This window comes from Lagopus leucura, unplaced genomic scaffold (assembly GCF_019238085.1).
Source record: "Lagopus leucura isolate 7727_CA_CO unplaced genomic scaffold, USGS_WTPT01 Super-Scaffold_100157, whole genome shotgun sequence".
Taxonomy (NCBI): Eukaryota; Metazoa; Chordata; class Aves; order Galliformes; family Phasianidae; genus Lagopus; species Lagopus leucura.
The window spans coordinates 46698367-46716082 of NW_024962334.1; the positions used below are offsets into that span (position 1 = coordinate 46698367).

At 44.7% G+C, this 17716-nt stretch overlaps 1 protein-coding gene across 6 annotated transcripts in view; it reads right to left on the minus strand.

Annotated features, from left to right (window-relative positions):
- Positions 1–15026: 15026 nt before the first annotated feature.
- CRHR2 (corticotropin releasing hormone receptor 2) overlaps positions 15027–17716 on the minus strand; it is a 128572-nt gene continuing 125882 nt past the window's right edge. For all 6 annotated transcript variants that reach the window (XM_042888587.1, XM_042888591.1, XM_042888589.1 and 3 more), the window contains one exon: positions 15027–16167. In XM_042888587.1, coding sequence (XP_042744521.1) covers positions 16027–16167 — 141 coding nt within the window. In that variant the 3' untranslated portion in view covers positions 15027–16026. The remainder of the gene's footprint in view (positions 16168–17716) is intronic.

Here is a 17716-nt window from a genome sequence, read left to right on the forward strand (position 1 = left end):
GGCTTGGTGATAAGGGAACAAGATGGTCTTCCCAAAGCTTTGGTGGTGTGAACCTACCCTGGGCAGGACTGGGATTCTCTCAGCTTTGTCACTTTCTTATAGCAGGATACAGACTCCCAGGAGATACAAGGAAAGGATCAGAAGGAGATTCTCCTTCTGATATAACTTCATCATTTGGGAATGGAACCAGGCTGATCTTGGAATCCAGGCTTGCCTTGCTTTGCTTTGTGTCCTTCACAGGGCCAGTAAGTGGCTCCTGAGGGCAAGGGGTCAAGGCTGTGACAGCTGAAGCTGGGAAAAGGATCCTTATGGCGAATGCCCTACTGTCACAGAGACATTTCTGATGGGACAGAGACACACTCAAGAATGCATGCTTTCTGTACCTAGCTGTAATTTGTGTTTAGCAATTTGTGGTTTTCACTTGGTGCTTAACAGTTTAATGAGTTTAATGCATTCATTTGCGTCCTTTAACCTTGATTCCTTTTAGAGGTTGTCAGACTAATTTATGTTCCATCCTGATGGTTCAGTTCAGCAGCAGACACCTAAGTGGGAAAGGGTCCATTTGTCAGTGGTGTAAACCAGAAAGGAGCCAGCCAGACGGTCCCTGTGCAACCCCTGTTGTCCCTTGGTGGTGACACATCAAACAGAACTCCATCCTAAGCATTGACATCTTCCTTTCTTGCTCTCCTGGTGTGTATGTGCTTCCCTTGGGCTTGGCTTCTGGGCATTTCTGGAGAAGCTGAGTGTGAACAGGTGTGAATATTCCTGCAAGGGGAATCCTCACCCATTTTGCTTTGCTGCTTTCAGGAAACAGCCACGTTCTTGTCGTGACTTCACAGTCAGGCTGGCTGGTGCCAAAATCAGGGCTGTTCAAAGTACTGAACAAGAACACGATGACTCCATTAGCTCATTGCCTGGTCTGTGCTTTCTGCACTGCACCTATTCATGTAGAAGGATGGCCAACATTTAGTTATGTGGGGTATTTTTAATACAGATATCAGAACAGTTTGCTCAATTAGTTAAAGCTAACTGAGAGTTACTCAAATGCCACTTTACTTTTGGGCTACCGATATTTCTGTTCTCCAAAAATGCACTGCAGTTTGGGCAGAGATGGATCACTGTGAGCCGGGGGGTGAGTTGGCTGATCTTGTACAACCCTCGTTAGAGCCACTTACGAAGCCAAAATACTGCCAGCAAACTGTTGGGATCATCCTACAAACTATAGGATTATTTGATATCAGGACTTGTGGGCGTGCATAACCGCATTAAGTTACATTTAGATCATGGAATCACAGAAGCATGGAATCATTAAGGTTGCTCCTCTGAGATCTTCCAGTCCATCCCCTCCATGCCCACTGACCACAGTGCCACATTCCCACAGTTCTGGAACGCCTCCAGGGACGGTGACCTCACCACCATCATGGACAGCCTGTGCCACTGCACCACCACTATTTCTGAGAAGGAATTTCTCTCAATATCCAACCTGATCACTTTATAAAGTCTTCTATAACACTAAATTCTGGGCTTCTGATTCCTCTTCCACATGGAAAATATTTTCAAATCTTGGCCACTGTGCTGCTGGTGGTGTCAGAAGTTGCAATTATAGCATCACAGTCTCATTAAGGTTGGAAAAGACCACTAAGATCACCTGATCCAGCCATTGACCCATCACCACCAAGCCCACTAACCCAGTGCTAACACAGACCCATAGGTCTCCTCATGCTAGGTGTTGGTAGCAAATAGCTTGTTTCAGCTGTGACATGTCTGGGAGCAGTGTGGGAGGATGGGATAGGCTCATGGTGTGGGTTTTCTTCTCCCTGTGGAACGCAAGGATTAGGCTGGTATCTTCCATCTAGCATAGATCCTAGAATAGACTCCAGCATGACAACTCCCCAGCTCCTCCATCCGCAGATGGCTGCAGACAGAAAGGCTGTCTAAGTCTGGCATTAAGGAAGCCTCTCTTGCTTTGACTCAGCTAAAAATTTTATATTAAATCCAGAGTGGCAATTTAAACATGGATCAAAGCATTATGACAGCTGCCAGCCTTTGAGACAAGGTTTTCATTGGAAAAAGTAGTGGAAGGAACGCAGCTCATGTGTTATCGGTGGATAATGGATTTTAAATTGCACATACCTTGAAAGGTTGGGATTTTTGCTGAGAGCTCTTGATGTTTTTCTACAGATTACAGTATGTTTCTGCTCCAGGAAAAATGGGTTTTCAGAACTGGTTTCAAGGCTGCACCAATGCTTTGTTAAATTGAAAATGTTTAGCAAGACCTTGAACAGACAAAAAAAGCCTATTTCCCCCCCACCCTCTACTTGTAGTCCTAAGTCAACAAAGCATTTAGACACAATGAAATTGCTGCTACTTACAGTTTTACAGCATGCCAGTTTTACATTATCCTATGTTGCTGCTGTGGTCACAGGCTTGCTCCCTGTGAGTGCCTTGAATCCTCAGCTGTGTGGAGCAGGTCTTGTGTGGGTTGTGTGCAACCACATCAAAAGCCAGACCAGTGTGATTTATCATCCTCATAAATGCCTATAGAGGAGCCAGTCCTCCTCAGCTCCCTTCACTTCCAGCAGGGAGAAAAAGACATAGCAGATGCCTAAAAATTGATTTCAGATGCCCATGTTCAGATGAGGTAACACATGCTCTGGACTCCTGATTGCCCAGACACAGGGAAATTAACTCATAAGAGATGCTTCGACACAGTGAAGTGCCATGAGCTGGTGTGACAGTGTACATCCTCACAGGATGAGCAGAATATCCAACAACAAACCTGGCTGTGATGGTTGAATCACCATCTATGGGTGCTGTGCTTATGATTTTAACCCAACCTATTTACTGACCAGCAGTGGTGCTAAACATAAAAATGAAGGCATGATGGAAGTCTCCTTTATTTTCATGGGGTAGCTTGTTTGGAATTCCCTGCCAAGATGATTTTCTATTTTTACTGCAGTCCATGGGATGGGAAACGGAAATGCTGTGCCCATGGTGCTATCCCAACGCTGAAGGGGCAAGAATTTTTGGCAAGAAGAGGAAACTATGTTTACAGAAAAGAACAGCACTCCTGCTGTCAGCTTTTGTAAAGGTGGAATGGGAAAGAGGCAGTAAATGATGAGTGGTTGGTTGGTTTTTTTTTTAGTTTCTGGGCTTTTCTTTTTTCAGCTGGAGGTTGTTTTGTCCCCACTCCTCAAGAACAGATTTATTATTTTACTTTACTTTTGCTGCGTGCTTTTGTGTGCGCAAGTAAATTCTCATTCAAGAATACAGCTGATAGCACAAAATAAATATTTCAGTGTCCCACTTCACAAAATAAATTTGTAGTGACAGACTGATTGAGGGAATGGTTTTCTCAAGAGGGATGACAACCTCATCAGTCGTTTTCTACTCTCACTTCTGCCACCCTTCGTCAAGTGCAGCTCTGTGGAAAACTGTAGGTGTGATTCATCATTACTGTACATATTGTACTAATGTAAAAATGAGATGATACATCAATTAGGTGATCCTAGTGGGCCTAAACAGGTTCAGAATATGGGCTGTTTCTGTGTTGAGGAATAAAGGATGAATTATTTGACTGCTCAATGAGAATCTTTTTATTTTTAATAGAGAAGTCAATGTCGTAGTTCATGGAGCCCCAGACACCTGAGGCAGGATCTGTAAGAGGATGAGTGCTGGAACAGGTTGCCCAAGGAGGCTGTGGATGCCCCATCCCTGCAGGCATTCAAGGCCAGGCTGGATGTGGCTCTGGGCAGCCTGGTCTGCTGGTTGGCGACCCTGCACATAGCAGGAGGATTGAAACTAGATGAGCATTGTGGTCCTTTTCAACCCAGGCCATTCTACAATTCCATGATTCTATGAGTGATCTGAGGCCACAGACTGCCCATTATTTTCCCCTGCATTGATTGAGCAGCTCAAAGGTAGATTTCCACATCATGGACATTTCACGTGACATGAGATGAATCTTTCTATCCAACAGCTCTGACATATGTAGGACAGTGATTGCTTAGAAACTGGACATGCTCTGTAGTGTTGTACACATGGACTTGGAATAGCATAGGGTGGTGAGGTGCTGGCACGGCTGCCCAGAGGGGCTGTGGTATGGGCGCCCCATCCCTGGATGTGCTCAAGACTGAAATGGATGGGGCCCTTGGCAGCCTGATCTACTGGGGGCAACCAGACCCATGGCAGGGATTGGAGCCCAATGATCTCTAGGGTCCCTTCCAACCCAAGCCATTCTATGATTCTATGATTCTGTGATTCCATGATGCTATGATCTTGAGTGCTGTGCAAGCTAAAAAGCCTGGACTTTCCCTGTAGAACTGTGAGTAGAACTGTAGAACTGTAAGTACCCACTGTGTTGATATCCACACGTGAGAAGTCTACGTGACCATTGCGGAGAATGGAGATTAAGGCAAAATCAAGTTCAGTGAATACAGGTGCTCAGAGGAGTGCCAGTCTGGATGTTGAGCTTGCTTGTCTGAACCAGAGGGAGATGATAAAAGATCTGATCATGACCTAGAGAAGAAATCAAAGAGAAAGCTTTGTGATCATATATGGCTCTCCAGCAAAGTAGATGTGAGCACAGGCAGAACTGAAGCTGGATCAGTTCAAACTAGACTAACACAGCAGTACGATGATGATAATTATGACAGTGCCATTATTTGCAGTAGTTAGAAACAATGTGGCAAATGCAGGTGAGATTAAGAATTCATCTGCACTCACCCTACAGCAATCAGACTTGGATATTTGGTTGGATATTAGGAATTATTTATTCTCAGTATGAGAGGTGATGCAGTGGCACAGGCTGCCCAGTGAGGTGGTGGGGTCACCATCTGTGGGGGTGTTCCAGAACCATGGAGATGTGGCACTGAGGGATGTGGTCAGTGGGCATAGTGGGGGTGGGTTGGGTTGGACTTGGGGATCTCAGAGGTCTTTTTCCAACCTTAATGACTCTGTGATTCTAAGAGTTTTATCATGGGGACAAGAGAGTCCTGGGTCCTTTCTGGTTGATAGCTGGGTGCTCCTTGAAGGCTCCCAGCTGGCAAGATGGCACAGACATGAGTCAGTTAAACTCACTGATGTTTCCACAGGGCTACAGACATTTGGCAGCAAGAGATGGGGAAAAATATTCATATCTGAGAAGGAAAAGGTTTTTTTAAATTTCCACGTCTGACCATCAAATACTGCTGCCTGTGCATTTACTAATTCGTATAAAAACTTGAATTTCAATTTTCTTTCAATTTTCTGCTGAGCACTAATTGAACCAACTAATTATTCTTTACTTAGAGTGAATTTGTGCTGGCAAAACACGATGTAATTACTCTTGATCCAGGCAGTGTTTGCATTATCTAATAAACCCAACAGAGAAGACCGCAGCCAAATCCTGCACTGGGCAAATTGTGAAGCCCTGCTTTGTTTACCTTCTTGCACATGATAGATGCACAGAAGTTCAGTGAAAACCACGGTCAGATGGAGATTGTCATGGCCAGTGTTTGAGATGGAAAGAGAGGGGAAGGCAGAGAGCTGGGGGTGGGGGATGCATGCACAGTTCGTTGGCTTCTGAAAGTCAGAGAGTCCTTAGGACGCAGCACTAGATCCAAACACACTATAGCTTAGTCACGCATATCTGACTGGAGTCAGTCTTTACTTATCCTCAGATGAGATCTGACGTCTAAACTTTTCTACGCAAGCAGAATCCGATATTCATTTATTCTTGCAGCCTCTACTGACCCTACAGACTGGTCTGACTTGCTCTAATACAGCTTCTAGGCTGAGGGCATCTACAGTCAGGTGCATCCCCAGTGTCTCTGGGGAGAAAGATTGCTCAGGTAGAGGTTTCTGCAGTTTAGTTGGGACGTAAGCAATTTTATTTTTTCATCCATGAGGCAAAGTGTTGAAATGCATTACCCAGGAAAAATGATGTGCATGGACTCTGCAAGTATCAGTAATCAAGTATTCATCAATAACACAAGAGATGTAATGCAGAAAGAGTATTATGTGTGCGAAGCCTCCATGAAAGTCAATAAAATATTATATTATGTTCACTGTACTTGCTGCACAGTCTGGAATTTAAATGTAGAGAATAGCAGATAATGAACATAACAGGAGGGTCAGATGTGAGGGTTGTTGCCTCCCAGTGGAAGTGCTTTCATGTTCACTTTGTTCTTCACTCTGAACTGTGAATGAGGGAATGTAATGATGCTGCTACCGAAATATTATTTGGTGGCTCCTGGGGAACAAGCACAACAGGGCAGAGACTGTCCTACATATGGGCTTCAGGCTCCTAGCAGGGAAACACAGTGAGCAGGAACGATGGGCAATAGGTAGGTGCAGGAACACTGTGGAGGACATATCTGGGAGAACATGTGAGACCTGTGGGATCTGGTCCAGCGCACCCATGTTGCTGATAATGTCAGTGGAAGTTGTGTGCAGGCTCCTGGACCCCCAAACCAGAGGGCAGCCAGGTCCCACCTGCAGCTGCTGAGCCCCTGAAGGTGATATGCTGTCGTACTGCTGGAGAAGAGGCATTCTCTTGTCTCCATCTTTGGAAATATGCCCTTCTAACTTATCTACTAAAGTAAGAAGTGGTATTTTTCATTTCTTGTTAATAACTTGGTGGTAGAAAATCTGGTGATGGTGGACTCCAGAGAGTGTCTTTTTCTGTTAGAACTGCAACCCCTTCACAGGGGTGAGAGCCCAGCATGCAACACCTGCCTGTATAACAGAAAACATGATGGTGTCACACTGTACGTTTCTTCATTACTTTGCCCCCTTCCCTGACACTGCTGTCTCATCAGATGAAGCCCAAGCCAGCACCAAGCCCACATCTGAGTTTGCATGTACTGGTCTCTTTGTGCTGCACTGTCCTGGATTAGTTGTCACAGCACGATGAGAAATAACTCTGCTGGCATTCCCTCTCCTTTCCCCAGTGCCATCCAAAGCTGTGATAAAATAACAAAATGAATAAAAGTCTTCATTTAGGACTTGACAAAGGGAGGAAAATTGGATGACTAATTCAGGGTAATCAAAGCATTTCAACTGCAGATGAAGAGCAGAAGGTACAAGAGAGCCTAAATAAATACAACATGGTTTTCTTTGGCTTGACACAAAATGATAGTGTCACATAGCACTCCTGATACAGAAAAGCCCTAAACAAGTGATTCACCTACAGGTATCTACTGCCTTTGGAGACCCACTCAGCCTCTGGTTTCCCACACTGTCAGCCCTGTGGATGTTTCAGATGCCATAGGCCACCTCAGGTGCCCTTGGCAGCTAAGTGTAGGCAAGTCAACCAGCTTCTGAGATGTAGATTGAGAGACTTATCTTTGTACATGCAGGTGTCTACAAGTCAGCCTCCAAACTCCTTGTATGGCCAGCAGGAATATCACCTCTGAATGGCCAACACCAGTATAGGGTCACCCAATGGCCAACAGCAGTATAGGGCACCCAATGGCCAACACCCACACGTGGACAGTACAAGTCTTTCACATGCTTCTGGAGAGAGATGTGATCTGGACCAAGAGTGGGATATATGGGATTCTCAAGGGGTACACAGACACTGCCTTTCCAACAAACTGCCTGTAAACAGTAAGTTGAGACAGTTTGATTGGGTTGTTATTCTGTATGGGAATAACCAATAAATAACACCATTCAAAATGGTGCTGATGAATCACTGACAGAGGAAAAACGTGTGATCCTTTCTTGCTGAAGCATGTTTCGGGAGCTTTGATGTATCTGTTTTTTAACTGCCTTTGACTGCACAAACTTTTGGTGTTATGCTGCAGATGGGACTGCTTGTAATCATTTCCCAAGGAGCCTGTCCTGTATGAATCATAAATGTCTTGTGGCTAGGAGCTAATATAATTTCAGAACGTGTGGGAAGGGCTGATTTATTGAAGGAGTCGCTTGATGAGGTTGAGGTCTGCAGAAGCTTGAGGCTTTCCTTTCAGTCCTTTGGAGTAAAGTGGGGGGAAGGGGGTGGCAGATTGAATCTGTTTCATTTCACATCTCTGCCTATGTGGATTCAGCAGGAGGGAAACTACAACCTTCCTGGAAGATCTTTGAAGTTGGAAACTTTGATAAAATGCAACATTTGCAACATTTTGTCTTTACTGCTTCGCAAGCAGCTTCCCAATATTTGTCAGTGCTGACAAAAGCAAAAATGCTTTGACAACCTCTATACACTGAGAGGGGGAAATGAATGAGGATGAGCAAGCAAGCTGCTGTTAACGAGGTGAAGTCTCGCCTGGAGGACAGCATGCTTGTGGAGATGTACTGCTAGTCAAGGATATGAAGCACTGAGCATGGAAAACATGCAAGGAGAATAATCTCAAAGGTTCTACAATGACAAAATACAAACCTGAATCACAACCTTCAAGCAACTTCATTGGTTATAGCATTAGACGTTTGTTGTCCCATGCTACTCATCCCAGGCAATGAACTTCCCTTGCACATAAGGAGCTGCCCATGACCAACACAAGAACATCACTTCCTATTCCAGCTCCAGGACTACTTTCCATGGAGTTTCCTATGCCTTCTGACCATTCAGCATTTGCCACGTACTCAAGCTAGCTAACAAAATCCAGGAGAAAAAAGTCTCGGATGCATTAAGAGTGTGCTGGGTGCCGTCTGGTAGGAGGGAGGAGGAGGAGCTCTGTAAAAAGCTAAACGTTATGCTTCTCTAGTGAAATTTGAATGCAAGACAAATAAAACCACACTGTATAGTACATGAAGAAGGAGAAATGATGTGACCAAAGCTTACTGACATTTTCCAGTGGTGCCAATATCTCTAACAAAAGACACTGTCATATGAGAGAGCTGTATAAGCCAGGCATCTGTCTGTATGTCCAAAGATGATGTGGCTTTTGGGTTCTGAAATAAATCTGTGTTTTCATAGAACCATAAAGGTTGGAAAAGACCTCTAAGACCTCTAGTCCAGCCCCAACCCACCCCCCCCCATGCCCACTTACCATGTCCATCAGTGCCACATCTACCCTCTTTTTGGAGAATGTTTTGTCACATGCTGGTTGGGCAGGAGACATAAGAGTCATGGTCACTGCAGTGCTACGCATCTCCTCTGTAGGCTGCTGACCTCCTGAAAGGAAAGCCACCACGAAGCCTCCTGTTGGGAGCAGGCAGTGCATGGCAGTCAGACTGACTGAACAACTGGTTAAACAGTTTTCATCTCTGATGTCTAAGGCAGAAAGGAAAGACCAGTTAGAATTTCCCATTTTCACAGGTCCATTTTACAAGGTGTGGGTGCAAGGATTAAGTCTGTAGACATTCATGTAAACAGAAGAAAGCACCAGATAATGAATTTCCTTCTTATTTCACATAAGTAGCTTTGAAAATCCTTTCTCTCTCCCTCTCTAAATCTTGGTCAAATTTAGAATTTTTTTTTTTAATTATTATTATTATTTTTTTTTTTTTAAATGAAAAGCCAGTGTTTATATTGACCTGTGAAATGCAGTGCTTAGTCACCAGGAAATGCATTTTGAACCACCCATTTCCCTTCAGCTTTGTGAATAGCCTCAGCTCCTGTGAAATTCTCTTTCGGGAATGAGACACGAATTTGCTAACTATTGGGAAAATGTCAAGTTGTTCTGGTTCAGCCACAAACTGATCTGGGGGATGGATCTAGATATATAATTGGTATCGCCCGCACATACCAGCTCCTGCAAAACAAAAACACTGCCTACAGAAAAATCTGAAGATAGAAAATTAAAAAAAAAAAAAAAAGCAAGTGAAAACAGGGTTTTTTTGTATTTTCATATACACCACTTTATAATCAATGGATATTAAGATGTTATAATCACAGAAAGAACAAGAGAGTGAGGCAAAGTAGACTAAGATAATAAGAGAGAATAAATGGAAGGCTTACCCATATGCTAGGCTCACCTACAAAAAACACCAGAAGAGGGGATCTCCAGACAAGATCCTTCCTCACTGGTAGCCAGCTCTTCAATAGGTCCAGGAGGGGTGCAGCCAGGCTCCACCCCTTCCGGCAGCACAGGTGAATTGCCTTCAGCTGTGCTTCTCTGGCTGACTCATGGCTCGCCTCAGGTGATCCATCAGAGGTTCAGGCCGTGACTCAGCAGTTCCCATACAACCACCATCAAAGAAATCTAAAATGACTTTGGGAAAAAGTACAGCGCTGCTCCTGTCCCTTGCTGTTTTCCCAAGCTGTAAGACTATGGGTTCAAAAGCTCAATTCATATCTTCAAAGCTCTCAGTGGGTCAGATAGAACTGATCAAAACAGAAAAGCAGTAAATCTTTGGCTGCAGTTAGTTATTTCTGTCCATGCAATGGAGCTTTGGAGCTTTCTGCCATACAGACGGCTCGGCACTCGGCTTCACGGCTGGGTTTGTCCAAAGGGACACAGCCATGTCCAGCACTGCATGCTGAGCTCCAGCAGAGCCTTTCTGTCCAGTTCATGGGACATTTCTACTTGTTGCTGAAAGATATGCACGCACCAAAGGACTGACCTTAGGAATTCTACGCTTCTACAGTACTAAATCTGATAGGTGCTCAGCTCCACCAGAAATCAATGAGAATTGATCAGGCATCTCAGCCTACGCAGAGATGTCTGAAAGTCCCATTAGGTGTCCATCTGCATGCCTAGATCCCAACACCGGTTGCTAGCTTGAAAAATTATTTATTTTCACATTATTTATGAGCAACAGTGTGTTCATCAACCGCTCCTAGCAGGGCTTGTTGTTAGCACAATGGACAAAACTCATATTTCTGCTGCCTGTGATGAGTCACCGCTCTGACCCAGAGCTGTGTGCCAGGTTTCAGATGTGCACTGAACTGTACAATTATTATATTTTTTGTATTTTGGTTTTGCACTTTGAAAAAGAGCCCATGCTGCCTTAGGTGCTGGATGTTTTACGGACATCCACCAAGGGAGGTCTGTGCCCCAGAGAACTTCTAAGTGCTCAGCTGGACAAATGGAGGAAGAAGCCAATAAAGGAAAAAAAGAAAAGAATCTTCCTTGGAGTGACACCAAAAGTCTGCAGAAGTGGAGGAGAGAGTGCACAGGGGTCCTATTCCCAATTTAGCACTTACTTGCTTTCTGAGAGTTTCTTGCTCTGTGAGTCATCCTCTAGCCACAAGACATCTTCTTAAGTAAGCAACAGGATTATAAAAATGTGTGCTTCTATATATACATGCAAACAAACTGAGGGCCAAGAAAAGGCATCATTAGCTATTCAGAGTGAACTCTAACCTTCCCTCGAGTGTTGCTATTGTGGCAACACAGTACAGGATGAGTAGTTGGTGGAGTTGTGGTTTGTTTGTTTGTTTTCATCTCCCAGAATGACGTATAATCTATCTTTTAACTGAGGAGAGGCTCTTCATGACCTGATGGCTTATCTGAAATGCATGCACACACTGATAATGGAGAAATTCCCAGCCTGGATAGCAGGCAAGGAGAAGAGAATGGCAGGGATGCCCATAACCGTGAAATCACAGCAATCTCATAAACAATTCTGGAGCCAGGCAGCACTCAGGGTGCCCCAGGGGTCCTCACTGGCTTGGTTGTGTGCTGCTGCTGAGTCGGCTAAAATGCTGCTTTCCTTGTGCTAGGGAGAAACAACCCCTGCTTCAGACCCTGAAGAGGATTAGCTAGTGATTCAGTACGGTGGATAAGGCTGTGAAGCAGTGAGTCCTGTAGCTGACCAGTGAGTGAATTCCTGAGCTGTAAGCCAGCAGTCAATGTGTATGGCCAAGGTCAAGCTGAGTCAACCCCTAAATCACAAGCAAGACATCTGAAGGATGTTCAGAAGTTTCCACCATCTACATGTGCTCTCAGGCTGGATGTGGCTGGTGAGCACTGGGATGAGCCAGGTTAGCTGTGCTCCCTGCTCAGCCTGGATCAGGCAGCTCATTAGCAGCCATGCCAAGAAAACACTACTGGATTCTGAGCAAAGCATCCCTGCAGGGTGTTGTTGCTGTTTCATATGACCTTGCCAGCAGCTTTATAATTTGCCAGTTTTCTCCCCCAGAAGACGAAATCACTCATTTGGCACACGCTGATACCCAGAGTGCAATTAATGGCTTCAGCCTCTGACATGGCCCTGTGCAGCCTGGGAGCACTGAGGAGAGATGTGTCAGAAGGGTCAGATGTTCATTTCACAGCCTTGGAGACAGCGGAGCACTGATACCTTTAATGGAAGCTGGCCTGCTCGTTAGCATCTGGGGAACTCATTAAAGTTTTATAAGTTCTTTTTTAAAGCTCTGGCTTCTCATAGTTGAAGGTCACTACAGCAGTGCTCTGTGGCAATTATACTAATCGGAAGCATTTTCCTCCTGCTACATTAATTAGCATGTGGAGAAATGTAAGAAACTGATGTAAACCTCAACGCAATAATAACTCCAATGTGCATGTTTTTTGTTTTAACCACGTATTTTGTTACCAGTCCACCATTTGTAGGTGTGCTTTGTTTTCCACAAGTTTCTCCAGAGATGCCAGCTATCTTCCAACTGTTCTGCATTAGATGAGAAAAGGAATGAAATGAACTAATCCATGAAAATCTGAAGGATTTCAGTGAAGTCTTCAGTGAAGAAGTTTGTGAACCTACAACAACCTTTTTGCATGGGTAAATGCCACTTTCTGGGTGGGCAGCTCAGAGGACTGCGATCTCCAAAGTATTGGCTGCTCTCCACGAGCTAAAAGGAAAGTCCATGGGGATTGTTTGATGAAGCAAACTTCTGTTTGCAGAACAGAACATGTGAGGCAGCATAGGGTTGTCCCAAACCTCCTCTTCTCATATCTGCTACTATTTGGATGCTGGGAGTGCTGAAGAAGTTTAACTTCTCTATATGCTGAAGAGGAGCCTTGGCACTGCTGCTGCTCAGAGCCCGTTCCCCATTCTGGGAAGACTTCTCTAGAGGACATCACCTATTTGCTGTGTTCACCCTTGAGATCTTCTCCAAGGGACACTGACTATTTGCTTGAGACCTCAACATCTTCACCTGAGCAAACAGAGTCACTCTGCAGAAAGCAGTGGTTCCTTCTTTCTTCCTCTGGTTCTTAAGCCACATTGACCTTGGTGCCCTGGAAGTACATCCTTCAATCTCCCTGCCCAGGCAGGTGGTGGAGTCACCAACCCTGGCGATGTCCAAGAGGCATCCGGATGAGGTGCTACAAGACGTGGTTTAGTAGCTTAGTGGGTAGTAATGGTGACAGGGGGATGGCTGGACTAGATGATCTTGTAGGCCCTTTCCAACTTTGTGATTCTGTGATTTCCCAGTGTACAGACATGGTCTCAGAGAATGGTTCCATGCCTCTTTCTTTTTCTCATCATCCAACAGAGTGCCCCCAGGCTTGCTGTGTCTTTCAAAATGGCAGATCTTCATTTTCTTCTTTTTTGGCATTTTGACCTTTGAAAACCACTCTGCTGTGATCTGGTGGCTAGCACAGTCCTTACGTGCTCCCGTGGAATGGCTTGTATCAGTGCTTAACGACCATCTGTTCCAGGTGCAGAGGGTTTTTACTGGTATCTCCTGGGGGCTGGAGCTCAGTCTGGAAGCAAAAGACGTCAGAGAAGGACACCATGTGCCATGCACTTCAAATGGCGTTTGCCATCTGACACAAATCTCCTCAGTATCAAACACAGTCCCTAAGCTGATAGCCTCGCATCCATGGAACCGCAGTGCAGCATTGCTGACTCCCAGAGGCCACAGTCAGGAGGACACAGGATGTCCTTTCCACTGCGAGCTGGAAAGGGGGGGTGAAAAGGCTGAAATAGCATCAGAAGAAGCAATTAGTCCAGATCCAAAGTAAGCTTACACTTGTTCTCACATGGCATTTAGCATGTGTATTATCTGCAACACTCAGCGCTGCAAGCTTTTTCCTGGAAGAGCTCTTAGGAATTCTGTTTCAAGTGCTTCAGTTCACGGATGCTCGTTTCCATAATAACTCAGTAAAACCAAGAAACCTTCTTTTCTTCCTGAACAATATGCTGTAAATCTGATGTAACTTTTCTGCTTTTGTTCATATACACAGACATACATTCACCCACCTGCAAACAGATGTGCAGGTACCGACGCATACACTGGTATGCAAAGACACACAAACAGTTTGTCACTCCATCATATCCGCAGCCATTTTCCTGGCACACTGAGAGTTCTCCTGCTGATCCAGAAGGCACATCTGAATCATCCCAAATCCACGCGTTGAGTGATTATTTTGTTGAAGGGAGATAGGAGAATGAAAGGTATTGCAGTATCAGGGAGAGAGTCTTGCCTAAAGCACATGAGACCTGATTCATCTTTGCACCCTTCCCAAGAGAAAGCAATGGAAGAAGCTTCTTTTGAAGACAGAGCATGAGCAAATTTCCAAGCTCCCCTGATGTGTACCTGAAAGAAATACAGCAGCTACAGCATGCTCATGTTCACTCCCTTGTTAACAGTAGTACAGCTTGAGAATAATTCAGGGAATGATGTTTAGAGATGGAGATGAAGCACCCTCACTGGGCAGCCATCCCACTGCTTGAAGGTGTCTCCATCTACGTGCTGATGTTAAATGCTTGGTGAGTATTTACTGTGAGTGAAAATAAGGCATCCTGGAAACAGCCCTGAGAAGATTGGTATGAGATTGGTACCCTAAGTAATTTAGCACTGATGCACTGCAGTGGTTTTACTGTAAGGTTGTGAAAGCTGAGGGGCTATTGATAGAGACATTATTTCACTTCTTCAGGTGCCAGACGTCTGGGTTTGGTCTGGACAATATGGATTTGGAGTTAGCTGTATTGATTACTGCACTCCTGCTAAAGTTTGGGCTGTTCAGCTCACAGAGTGTAAGACTTATTTCTTTAGCCACACCATGCAACTAGAAAGAAGCATGACTAAGAACATCTTGGTTCAGATCTGGCAATTCTTCAGTTGCAGTTCTGTCCCTGGACTCCCCAGATATTATCCTGAAACTGGATTTCTTTATCTTGGATACAAGAACAATCTCAAGTCTACAGTTAGTCAGGGCTCATTTTTTTTTTCCCAGATTAAAGAAAATGATGCCTGGTTTTATTGAAACCAACCCAGAGTAGTGTTTATTATTGAAAATATACAGTATTTCTGAACATCACATAAAAAGCCTAGTAGATACAACTGCTCTAGTTCAAAATGCTGAGTAGATAATCTTTGTGCAGCATAGAGCACTATCTTCAGAATGCAAACATCCTCTTCTCATGGTTGATTGTTTTTTACAGTGCTTCCCTTTTCTATTTTTTAAACCCAGAAATCATGTCCTGCTGCCCTTCCCCAGCCCAATCCTCTTAGCTAAAACCGAACACTTCCCAAAGGCTACTTACATTGTGTGGAAAACACAGGGGTGAGAGGGTTAAAGATACTTTATAGAGCTATCAAGAGATACTGCCGTCCTTTTCAACATCTTATGCATGAACAGGGCATGGTTCTTGCAAGGCAAAACACCCCATGTGTAACAGTCCAGCAATGCCCTGGACAACTCCCAGTCTATCAAAGGGAGAAACAGGGAAGGTAGATAAATTCGGATTCTTCACAGCATTTCTCAGATACTCTTTTTCTCGCAAAGAAGAAACTTCTACAAAGAACCAACAATGAGATGGGCTATCTACACACGAAATCTGTTGAAATCACTGGGATCCAATGTACAGGGTAGAGATGGGCAGAGTGTCAAAAATAGTTTTGTTCACCACACTATGGGAGGGAAAAACAAAGAAAAAAAAAAACAGAGAATGAATTTATTGTTCCTGCCACTGTGCTGTTTTAGACTGTGCCGTGGACTTCCTCAAGGTGCAGTCAGTGTTAAATCTCTTCTTTGAATCTGCTTTGCCGCCCCTTCCTCCAGGAGGCTTTTGCCTGGTTGTCTTAAAGCAGCATCATGAACGCGGGAAATGAGAGTCCACAAAAATATGACGGGCACCTCGTTGCCGAAAAAGCGCAGTGCAGAGTAAAGGAAGAGAGTCTGAAGAAAGGGGTTTGGGGAGACTGAAGAAAGAACCCTGAAGGCCACCAGGTGGTGCAGACATGTGCAGGGTGTATCACACAGCTGCGGTCTGTTTGATGCTATGGAAGCTGATCCGTGTTGGGGACGTGGGGATGGACATGGCACGTGCCACACGCACTCGGAGCGAGTGATGGTCCTGCCAGCGGTGCCATCTTTTCCTGGCAGCAGAACGGACCTGGTGAAAAAAGAAAAAGGAAAGCACGTGAACGCACGGAACAAACGGGTGTCCTCAGTGAAGGGACACCATACAGCACCGAGAAACATGATGACAGCTGTTGAGCCACTGGAACACAGGGCTTGATTCAGATTACTACATGTGTGCATCCAGTTCAGTCAGTACTCTCCTGAGCACTGCGCTCAGAGGAAAGTGGGTTTCTCAGACCTCACCTCTCATATCTGATGTCTCAAATGTGCCAGAGCATTTCAAATGGCAATACGTATCTAAGCTTAAGACAGTTAAATCAAGCCCTCAGAATGGATGGTCCTGATGGTTGTCTTACAGAGACCTGTCACAGGCAGTTGTCTCTGCTTTCCTTGTATATGATGGAGAATCCCAGACCATCTAAGTGAACACTGGCATCTACGGTGCAGACATACCTGAGCCTGTGGGCTCCCAGTACAGTCAATGGAAGCATCATCCTCCAGCAGATACTTACAACAGGCTAGATGAATCCTAAGTGTGTATTTTTTTGCATAGACCATAGAGGGAGCCCAGGGCCTCTAGCTGGAATACGCATGTATATAAGCAAGAGACAGATAGCAGGAATCCTAAAACACAATGGGTGAAAAGGCTGGAAATGCTCCTAACGCCAAATGTAACTTTTTTTCTGCCAAAACACTGACAGTCAAGACTCAAAGTTAGAGCCTGAAATAAAGTAATTAGACCAATTTCTGGATATTCCTCTTGATCTCTATTACTATAGGATCTCCTATTGAACTTACTGTTGAGTCTCAATTCAGTTCCCTAACCTAAGCAGCCAGGTAAGTCTTCAAAATTACAGTAGGTATTATACCTCAGCTATCAACCCCCAATTCTCTTCCTGACCAAGAGAGAACCACTCAATATGTCAAAAGTCCTGACTCATCTTCTCCTAAAGCAGATCTTCTCCAACCCTGGTGATTCTATGATTCTGTGATTCCTGTTTCTTTTGAAGCTTGTATCCTGTCTTCCGGTGCTGTGTGAAGCCTATTTGAAACATGAGGAACTCACACTCACCAGACCCATCTCAGACCAGCTCCAACGGGCTGTCTGTAATGGATGCTCAAATGAGTGGATGAGCTCCAGTAGAAGGGAATTCCTCACCCAAACCTGACACTGTGAGTATGAAGTGTCTCAGATGAACAGGAATGATGGATGACCCGATGGTTAAAACATACAGTCTATAAGCATGGCACAGGAAGGGAGGAACTGCACTCCATTTCTCAGCTGATTTCAATCCTATCATTTCCTGGTAGGCTTTCAGAGAATTGTACCTAAGTGCTTGTAGCACTTAGGAACACCGACCCCTCATCCCCAGCTTTGCTTGTGTATCACAGAATCATAGAATATCTCCAGTTGGAAGTGACCCATGAGGATGAAATACACCCCATTTTTTGGATGGCAAGTATCAGTCTGGAAAACAGTTTTGCAATTGCACCCTTAGATGTCTTGTCAAGGGAATCCTGAAGCTGGAAATGTGAATTTTCTACCAGAGTCCTTCTAGAAGGTGCAGATTGGGCAAAAA